The 10,858-nt window shown below is 41.3% G+C and overlaps 1 protein-coding gene across 2 annotated transcripts in view; it reads left to right on the forward strand.

Annotated features, from left to right (window-relative positions):
• LOC135501182 (uncharacterized) overlaps window positions 1-10,771 on the forward strand; it is a 39,905-nt gene extending 29,134 nt beyond the window's left edge. The window contains exons 2-11 of one of the 2 annotated variants that reach the window (XM_064793087.1): window positions 902-965; window positions 1,195-1,354; window positions 1,883-2,037; window positions 2,272-2,389; window positions 2,615-2,742; window positions 2,904-3,051; window positions 4,818-4,847; window positions 6,023-6,177; window positions 6,623-6,767; window positions 7,555-10,771. In XM_064793087.1, the coding sequence (XP_064649157.1) occupies window positions 923-965; window positions 1,195-1,354; window positions 1,883-2,037; window positions 2,272-2,389; window positions 2,615-2,742; window positions 2,904-3,051; window positions 4,818-4,847; window positions 6,023-6,177; window positions 6,623-6,767; window positions 7,555-7,810 (1,338 nt within the window). In that variant the 5' untranslated portion in view covers window positions 902-922 and the 3' untranslated portion in view covers window positions 7,811-10,771. The remainder of the gene's footprint in view (window positions 1-901; window positions 966-1,194; window positions 1,355-1,882; window positions 2,038-2,271; window positions 2,390-2,614; window positions 2,743-2,903; window positions 3,052-4,817; window positions 4,848-6,022; window positions 6,178-6,622; window positions 6,768-7,554) is intronic. The other variant, XM_064793088.1, reaches the window with a different exon arrangement.
• The last annotated feature ends 87 nt before the right edge of the window (window positions 10,772-10,858 follow it).

Below are 10,858 nucleotides of genomic sequence, written 5' to 3' on the forward strand. Positions count from 1 at the left end.
CCACATGCAACATGAAAAAGCCATTAGGGAAACACAAGAGGTCATCGACAGTACTTAGTACTGAGATTTTTGTTTAGTAAATTATCGTTACCATCTTACAGTATCTAGTACCCGCTACCGGTGCTCAATAAAACTGCTCTTCCTGGCCAGTCATCAACTTCTGAAAGTCCCAATTCGGTACCAGTCCTTATTTTTAAACTGATTTAAGTTTCACGCATATCGAACGATATCAATGTCTACCGTTTCTTCTCGTGATTAGATATCTTACCAAGTGGTTGTGTGGTCGCTATGGCAACCGCCGGAAACCATTCAGCCCGCAGTCACGTCCTTGACAACAAGCACTGTTTACATAGTAACGTAACATAATGACTAGCAACGGGAACAAGCCGGAGGCCAATCCGTACTGTACATATTAGATATAAGGCTGGCATCAGTCACGAAAGAATGTTCACTCTATTGGCGTTCGATCGCATCTGCCAATAAAATTAAGGTCATTCTGTCCTGTAATATTGATGGAAGTTTAATCAATTTTTCAATTGCATGTTGCAATGCAATGTGCATAGACCGTTTAATCAGTAGACGTGCCTTGTCCCGTGGCACTTGGGAAGCAGCTCAAGTGAGAGATATAAAAATATCTCGCGGTTCGGTAATATGGCAGAGTTTGCAACATTTAATCGATTCCGGGGGAGGGGGGTTCCAGAGAAAGGATTGCCCCTACGAGTTTTTACGATCCTTGAGCTGTTAGTGTTCTGACTCCGTCTTTGCCGAATAGCGCAAATCCTCTGTTCTTACATGTAAACTCATTTCCTAGTGCTTTGCATTTCACCTTTCACCTCTTTAAATATTAATTTTATATACACCTGATGAAGTTTGCTAATTTCTCGTCATTTTTCTATTGTAGGTTTAAATATAATCTAAGAAAATGGATAACCTTCCAGCCCTACTTTCGGTGATCACACTTTCATGTAAGTATAACTGCCTACCACCGCTCAGTGATATGTAACGAAAAAAACAATGTTTGGATATCGCGGCTGGCGAGAGTTTGCTGTAGCTGAAATATAAAGTCGCCATCTTTTGAAACGTAGTGAAGTTACCCTGATGTTGCTGACAACGATTGGATCGCCTTGTAATATTTTGCTAGAGAGTGAGAAATGAAATACACGGTTCTTATCATATGTTCTGGTTTTCTTCCAGGTTTTATCTATGGCGTAAATTTACAGACGACAGGCATTGGTTGCCCTTTAAACCAAGAACCGGCCAGGCCAATTAAAGCATACAACATTACATTAGAAGATATATTAAATGGTGATATTCTTATGAATAAAGATCCAGAAAGCCTAGAATTTCAATGCAGGTAAGTCATCAAAGATATTATAGTAATGTAAGGCCTGTTTTCGTTTTCTCTACAAGGCATATTTGTCAGGGCGTCCCGCCGTACCTTGGAGCAGCCACCCTACCCATGCTCTAACATTTCGTAAGCGTAAAGGGTTTCTATAGGTGCACCCTACTTGAAGTATCTGGCCACCCTACATTGTGTTGCACACTGGCAAAACTCCCTGAATATCAATGTACCACCCTACCTTGTGAAAACCATGTGGTTACAATTATATAAACACTGGACATACAACGTCAACGGGACACCATTTTATCTGTTTGTCCTCAGATTTTACTTTTCAGCAGAAGAAGGTTGGCAGTTCATTAAGAATTTATATTTCTTAATGGTGTCATCAGCCAGGTTCCCGGTGAACTTTGTGCCACGGGGAGGAAAAGAATTTTGGCGTAAAATCAAAATGTATTCAGGAAGGCCATTTTCCGATTCATTTCCCCAAATATTAAGTTTTGTCATTATAACGTGATCAAATATTGAAATTTTGCCTTCCAGTGAAACAAAGAGGAAAACGGAATTCAACGGAATGGTAACAATTCTCAACAACGCCTTAGACAACTGTAACTACGCCAACACTAAGCCGCAATTAGAGGCATTCAATCCGGCTGGATTCAGGGACGCATTGCAGTATATGTGCAAAAATCTTAAAGGTGGGTTAAAGGGACACAGAGAAATGTAGCTCTGCGAAGATAGGTGGCGTGAATTTAAAAGAAACCTACTGGTAATTCTTCAAGAAGTTTGGTATCTTTTATCGCTGGCTGAAGATTACGGCGATACGTACGTACATTCACAGCAAACTAAAGCTTTCGCTATAACAGCTCAAAAAGATTTCATGATTATCACAACAAACCAAAATTTGAACATTTGATATTGTTTCCTTTCAGTGTTCAAGGATAACTTCGACTGTTATAATAGTTCACAAGACGCACTCAGGAAATGCCGCGACGAGCAAGTCGCTCTTGCCGATAAGGAGAATAAAACACCATTGGAGAAGCAATGCAGGTAAATAAAAGCAATGTTTTCTTGTCGAGGTGGATGTTACTATTGTTATCAAAAATAATGTAATCGCAACTAAAAATATCATGAGCAGGACTGGTCTTGTTTCCGATGTCGACCATTGTGATATATCGAAGTGTTAAGGTTGCCCTCATAGATTTTTTGACAGTTTCTCTTGCTTGTGTCTATTCCTTCTGTGAAGATAACGAACCTTTTCTTTCAATTTTGCAGCACACAACGTATCCATTCCTTCTGTGCAGATAACGAACTCAGGTCGCAATGCAATGATGCAATTGCAGATTATAAAAAAGCCATAGCAGATCACATTTTGTCTCCGCAGTGTGGCTGCCAAAGAAAAGGTAAATTAGCACATGTACTTGGCTTTTTTCGAAGTAAAGATATCCACGTCCTTCTTGGGCAGAAATGCGTGGGTTGATTTCTTTAAAGATTGTTTTTTTCTTCACTTCGAAATATTCATTTTAAAGCTTCATTTAACATACTAAATACCATTGTCTTTCAGTTGTGCGGATGCCGACGGGGGAGATGCTTGATGAGTGCTATGTCCAGAATTGCCTCCACGACGGCATGGGCTACACCACCGAAGTAGCTGCCACCGATGGAATAGTATTCGGACTGAAGACAGCTGCAATGATTGAGAAAACATGCGTGTAAGTGTCCATTGGGAAAATACCGTAAATAAAAACGCCGCTACGCCGTCCATTCAAATGCTGATGGAACAGTTAACCTAATTTTGGTCATCCTCTGATCGTTGTGTCAAAGAAGTTGTCACATCTATGCAACAACATATTTGCACTTCTGTACGTGTTCACCACATTCGGCAACCAATTAGAGCCTTATTTTCACTCGAGTTTCCAATGAGCTTCCCATGATTTTCTCTGTATTTTCGGTTCTTTGGGGCGGGGTCCGACCCAGCGTATATTATATCAACTGGCTACATCAAGGAGTAAGTACAAGTAATTTGAAACTGTCGTGTCTTTGACCAAAAGTCACTCAGGCGGAAAGTGCTGTCAAGACTTCAATCTCTTGGGCAACCCAGTGGTCTCTTGCTTATTTTGATCGTTCTTAAACATCATATCACGTCATTCAGAAGTCTCGAGATGATCAAACAGGATTAAACCATTCGTGAGACACAAAAGGGAAACACTACGTACAATTTTGTTATCTCAACTCAGATAATAACTGATGTGTATGCATTTGTGAGATAATGATAGATTGCCCTCAACATAATCAGACCACTGACGGATAATTACACTTGTCGAGGCGACCCTTTGTTGACGGGGAACTAATGGTTCACTGTGAGTGGGTGAGTGTAGGTTGTGACGCGCGCCGGATGCGATGATGGCGCCATGGATGCCATGAGTCATCCTTCACTGAAAATTATCGTCTTGGAGGGTCGTATATCCATTCAAGGTCTACCCGGCCCACTGATATGCGCCAGTGCATCAGTTTAATGAAATAAGGGAACTAAAAGTACCCTCTCATGAACGGACAGTAATAGCTCAGTTTGTGGTTCAAAGGATAAATGAAACCAAAGGTATCAAGGAAAAATGACATGAAGAAATAAAAAGAATTGATACGGATGACGTTTAAACTGATTTGACCGTCTCTCCAAAACGAAATATCCGTATGGGCACCATCCGCTGGTATTGAAGAGTGCCTAGCCATTATGGCCGATTGTGCGCGGCACAGGCGACTGAAATGCCATTGTTCTCTGTCCACATGTAACAGTCACCCCTCCGGCATGATTAATTTAAAGGAAGTGACTACTTGGCAAGCCCGGCTTACCAAACAGCGACTTTTTCTTGTCCTGAATGGAGAGCCGAACTTATTGATATTAAAGTAAAGTCTCCAGCTCGCCAAACAGGGTAGATTTTTTACCTGTTTGGCAAGCCCGGCTGGCCGAACAGGGTGGCTTTTTAGTGCTGTTTGGCAAGCGGCTCTCCAAACAGGACAAAAAAAGATGCCTGTTCGGCGAGCGGCTTGCCAAATAGATCCGGCCTTATCTAAATGATAGAAAGAAAATTGCAACTCCCCGCGGACCTTTAGGCGTAGCTGGTCATGCTAGTCACGGCTTGCATGCGTACCCAGGTCGAAAAAGCTGATGTTTCATGTACATTTGCATGTACATTCGTTTCATCACTCTTGTAAAGATTCTTGATATCTCAAAAATCTTGTAAGTAATGTACATGTACCTGTAAAACGAAACCGAATACGATATCTAATAATTGAGAATCGTATAAAAAGCTTATCAGGTTTTTCGACCAAGGGATTAATAGCATCTAGAAAGACTTCTCTAAGATAGTAGAGTTAGACTATGGTAATTGGGTCTGCCTGTACGAAATGAGAATTTAGTAGTTGTTCCTTTTTAATCTGTACGATTGCATTTTCTGTTTCTATTTTTGTCTTTCTGTAGTCGAGTAGATGTCAGCAGTGTCAATGTCAGGTACTTGTAACCTTCTGCAATACACTTGTCCACCATTGCTCGCTGGTGGTTTGGTCAAGGAAGGGGCACTGTCTTCCTTTAGTTGGCTTGTTGGCATGGTGGTGTAGCAGAGATGCCAAGTAAACCCTCCCTTGGAAAATGAGACCCCCCCCAAGCCCCCTCTTGCTGCCGATCTCCACAGCGTTTTCAAAATGCATTTTCCTTTGTCCTCCCTGGTTGTTGTCCAGTGCCTCCCACGTTTTTCAGAAAAATATTTAGTGGGATTTCCATTTCCTTCCTTCCATTCCCCTCCCTAGTCTGTGACCACCTGGGTTTTTATTCCATCAGCTTGGCAGCCGAGCATGAATGGCAGCCGAGCAACGCCGCTTTGTATAAAGCATAAAGCTTCTAGTTGTAGGATCAAGTGTACAAAATGGACCTCTGCGAGGGTCTCCGGTATAGGCAGAATATGTATTCACTAACACAGCTTAGCTGATGCGCGGACGAAACGAAGATATTGCAATCGTCCTATTCTGCGAAATCAGCATCCAGGAAATTGGTATATCATACACTTCTTATAGGATATTGACCTCTTGACATGCCTGGCCTTATGATTTCTTTATGGACCCGAATATTACCCTTATTCTCACGCATGGGAACATATCACACATTTTTAGCATGCCGCACATATCACAATAATTACACCAGCAACCCTGTTATGTCATCATATCCCTAAACTGCCTTTTCCCGGATGTTTCAAATTTATCTGAATTACCACCAACACATACCGTCAAAGATGACACATGACTTGTGACATGGCGGACAAATTACTTAAATTACCAGTTTGAATATCTCCTGCTGTAGACAGATGCGCTGAATCAGGATATCCTGGCGCCAAACCACTGCGCGATGCATGCCAACGCAAACAGCGAACGCTAAAGAAGGAACGCATTTCCCGCGGCAATCCATCATGCTATGAACATGTACGACTTTGCCCTCCATTTTTGGTAATTGTTTACCAAGGACAATCCTTCGAAATCATGTCTTTCCTGTTGCAAATATATAAACAGTTTATTTTGATATCATTCTGATGCCCATACACATGTATATCAGTTTATAGTAAACAACTAGGTAACTAAAATACAATAGACCAAGTATGTATGAAATACATTTACATGTATCCTCTGTAATTGCAGATCCACTGCTGACGGCAAGGGCTATAAACTTCCCACGGACCTCAAGTCCTGCCTATCCCGGGACTGCGGCTACCGCTACAAAGCCTACAAGCTGAAGCTCATCAACCAGACGGGCATAGAAGCTGCTGCCAATTACATATGCGAAAATAGAAACTGTAAGTAATCATAGAATAGAGGTTATCTTTTCACGAAATGGTATTGAAACGATCACTCCTTTAAGAACTTTGAGGAATCGGCAGCTCGATTGGCAAAAGTTGCACACGGAGATCATTGAAGACCGTTTCTTCTTCTTCTTCTTCTTCAGCGTTTCCTCTGCGCTTCGAGGTGTTATTCTCCATGGGGAATTTCTCCTCCAAAGGCAGGAAGAGCGTTTTTACGCGCAGCTACGGCTAGGCGCCAATTGGGTTTATTGGCCGAATGACTCTGACTTTGGCCAGAGGTATACCACGCAAGCTACTCGTGTTTCTCACCTGGGTTAACGTCTCGCCATTACAAAATCTGGTGTGGGTATAGTTCGCCATGGGGACAAAATCTAAAAGTCGACCCTGTCCTGGAATTGGTGCCTAAAAATATTTTGTTAAAACGTGTCTTTCTTCTCAGATATGATGGGGTCAGAGGATAGCAGGAAGATCATCGACGAACTGCTGCCCAAGGCCCAGGCATGTCAGGTCGAAAAGGTGAAGGCAGAAGAGGAGAGATTGGACGATAACAATAAGTTTAATGACATGAACGAAGTCGTCTGCAGGTAAGCTACATGTAGGAAATACACAAGACCCCCCCCCCTTGGAAAGATCATTTTTCGAAGAAAAAGAATGGTCAGTGTAGAATGATAAAAGGGCGAAGAAAACACATTTTATTGTGGTACTGATTCAAAGCATGCTAGTGATTGTTGGTCTGCGCCCTGCTTCAGCGATTCATCTTATTATTTTTATGCAAAAACTTGTTTATTTACGTAGTTTGGCGGAAATTTACAGGACAAAATGCTGATGCGATGCGCCAGTCTGTCATCTCCCCTTGGCAAATGAGTCTTGTTATTTTTGCTTCTTACATAACAACTCTCGTTCTGACATTGATTCTATTAAAAAGGATGATTTAACAACAACGGTTATCTCTGTTTCGAATATAACGATAATATATTTCAATAATCATCGTTATATTTACAGGCAAGAGTATTTTCCTGTGATTGTATTTTGGAATACAACGATTGCTCCATGGATAAAAACATACTGCATGCCGTTTTTTTTAACTTCTTCTTCTTCAGCGTTCAACCTGCCTAAGTAAAACTATAACCTCAGTCCTGTGGCGGAGATGAAGCGGCTTGTCGCCCGAAGGTCCGGCTGTGTTCCCCACAGCTTTTCTTCGACCTTCGTGTCTTTAGGCCAGAATCTATCTCGTAAATCCTGGTACAGGGGACAGTCCTGTAGGATGTGCGTTGGTGTTTGCACTGCTGTCTGGCATTGGCAGTTTTTTTTTTAAACAAATCATTACTGTTCTATCATCGTTTCTAATACAAAGCTTTTTCCTTCTTCCAGCAAACACCGCATCACAGAGCAGTGCATACGGAATACTTTCAACTGCGCCACTTGCGAGACCATCCGAAACCACCTCCTGAAAGCTTGGGACATGCGCCTGCCGTCCCTTTGTACAAAATGCCATGACGTGGGGTACGCCCCTGTATTGGCGGCCTCGGCAACTTCACCCAATACTAGATCTGCAGCCACTATAATAGTGCAGAGTTTGTTTGTATTAACTGCCGGAGTTTTCGTGACACTTTTGAAAAATTTTTGAAAAATGCCGCTGTAGATTTTTCATATTTACTGTTGCACCATCAGAGGGGAAAGAGGCTTATTATCCAAGGGCAAGATTTCGACGGAAAATAGCGACTTTGTATTCAAATAGTACGCGAAACGGTGATTTGTTGAAAAACAAGCAGTCGGTACTGAAATATATTTTAACTAGGGGAGAAAACAGGGCAAATATCATCATATTGATACTCACTTTGAGCGATTGAGAGTTTTTCATGGCGAATTTGTGTGCCAATAGCACGCAAAACGGCGATATTTTGTTGTAAAAAGCACTAAGTCGGTACTGAAATATATTATTCTAAACCACGTGTAGGCCATGGGAACTTACTTGGAGCGATTGAGCTCTGTTAAAGAGGAATTAGTGTAGCGCCAGACATCGCCATTACGGCTGCCCCGGCCTTGGATAATGTTACAACTGCAGTATTTCAATCCACCCGAATCCAGTCCGATCGATAATCGCATGGCTTCATGTTCAAACTCAGGTTCAGCCAAGGTACCTCTTTCCCTACCATGCTTTTATACTGTGCACCTCTACCTAGTCTACTGTAAGGCTTCACTTGGGCCGACGGTTGACTATGCCCCAAAGGCCAAACGTAGGTGCGCGATCTAGTAGACCCATTCTCCAAGCAGATATAATATTCTATTGTTTAAAAAAAAAAAGTTTCAACCGAAATATTTTAATGCGCTATTCTAACTGGTATTATTATATCCTCTATCCGACAGTGTACGGGGTGTCACAATGTCGTATCCGGCCACAACGCCCAGCTCACAGTAGCTCTGGCATCTTGGCGTCGTGTTGCCATAATGTCCGGACGAAGCCAAGTTTGGACATTTTGGCATTTTGTTTTTCATATAGCAAATGTGTGTATCTTTGTGTAGTGTTAGTTGGTTTAATCCTAATTCAGATGCAGATCGAATATTCTCAGCATCCGAAAGAAAATAGATATCTATTCCCTCTCGGTAGGTTACATGTAGTTGAGCAAGTGTCTCATGCGATGTCTTATAGTAGTCAAAACAAGTCCTTCAAGCAAAGAGTAATGAAGACAACCGTGTTTTTTGTCAACTTGTATTGTTATACATGTTAATGGTGCCATTATATGACGCGTTGTCGTGAATATAGGCTGAAAGTCGTCCATTATCGGGCCAGGCCCAAACTGTATGTAGAGTTGCATTATGATCGTGTTTGTGTCCAAAAGTTAACTCTTTGTGTGCGAGACTGTGTTATGTGTAGCATGATTGAGGTTTGAAAATATCAATCTACATATTATGCTGTATTTGTCGAAGAATGACTTAGGTGGTGACAACACTGTTTCGTGCTATATGCATCCCTGATATTTACCTATGAGTATGATGCCCCATTCTTTAAGTGTCCTATTAAAGTAAAGGTTAAAGACTGTGACGAACACCAGACTTCTTGTGAATATCATACACCTACTCCATTCAGCCCTCTTTCCAGGTGAGTTACCAGATACGGAGAGAGTTTCCTCGCGAAAATGACGCGGAGCGCAGCAAGTTCCCTGGCGGTAGGACTTGTAACTATTGCGACAGGCTTTGGTCTAATCAAAAGTAGATAAATCAGATTCATCTATTTCCGGTATGAAAGGATGTTGAAATATTTTGTGTCTCATTGTAATAATCACGCTTCTAAATGTAGATTAGATGTACATGATTACCATTGCATGTTTATATACTCCTTTTTATGACCGATTATAATCTTTTGTACAATTATAAAGTATAGGCCGATTAGAAATATGATGAACACAATTTGTGTATATTGAATATATATTTATTTTAACGCCAGATCATAAGGCTATCATATAGTCTATGTCGAGAGGAAATAACGTTATTTCCTCTTGACTATGTACATACACTTTATAGTCTGATAGCTGTCGAGCTGTACTGTATACGATGTTGGGTAAAGTGGTACAGTTGTAGACCTGGTATGATAATATAGCCCATACAGTGTAGAAAACAGCGGGCAGTACACATTCATGCACACAGAGGCTATAATTGTGCCAGAGTCTATATAATTGTACCTTGGCTATAACTGTACCACCTTATCTTAAGGCCAGCCTTCACTCCTCAAACTCGTCACTGACGAGTTCGTCGATTGCCATTAGATGGGTCTGCATTGATGATCCTGGACAGGATTAAGGTCGGTCCTTCCACAACAAAACTATATTACCGCAGTATTTTCTTCCTGACACTAGTGGTTTTCAATATACTCCGCCTCTCGATACTTCCAACGAATTTGTATACGAGGTAGGATTATCGAAATCCTGTATCTCATGATGCAGCTTTTTATGCATGTTCTGGCTACAAGGCTAGCAAAAGAAGTGGCGTCTATATATATATCTTTTGACGTTTTCGTTCTGTACAGTTGTTACTTGTCAGTACATGTAGATAAAGATGTAGATTCAAAATGAAATAACCTGACCGGATTTAAATAGGAGCGATGACCCAGTTACCAAACCTCACTGTGAGCACTTAATGAAAAACATGTTACTGTACGTATTGGAGGTAATTTCGGATGAAACTCCAGCTCAGTAAAACTATGATTGATTTATCAAAATTTACAAATTCATACAGAATCTTTTGTATTGGTGTAAAAAATCCGACATCCCAGTTTACCTTGTAAATCAGGCCCTTTTATGCCGTCACACCATATATAGCCAATGAGAAGTCCAAAAATACATTGATACTAGTACTTATTGGCATCGTCTCTACGGCGAGACCACTGCACACGTGATCCAACATGTAGGATATTGCACTACCGGAACGACTTATTACAAACCGCGAGAATGCGAAATCGCGAGATGCCAACCTCGGTGGAAGTACCACCCGCTACAGCATGATTATTCAGATTTTATGCCATGTAACACAGTGATTCGATGGAAATACTACATTTATTGTGTTTTTATAGAATAAAGTCCGAAGAAATACAGCAATCTTTGAGTTATGTTTTGTGGCCATCGATGTTTGCGAAAGCTCTGGCTTTTTGTGAGGTGTACATGTTCAATACAAAGTTTGT

The sequence above is a fragment of the Lineus longissimus genome, chromosome 17, assembly GCF_910592395.1.
Source record: "Lineus longissimus chromosome 17, tnLinLong1.2, whole genome shotgun sequence".
Taxonomy (NCBI): domain Eukaryota; kingdom Metazoa; phylum Nemertea; class Pilidiophora; order Heteronemertea; family Lineidae; genus Lineus; species Lineus longissimus.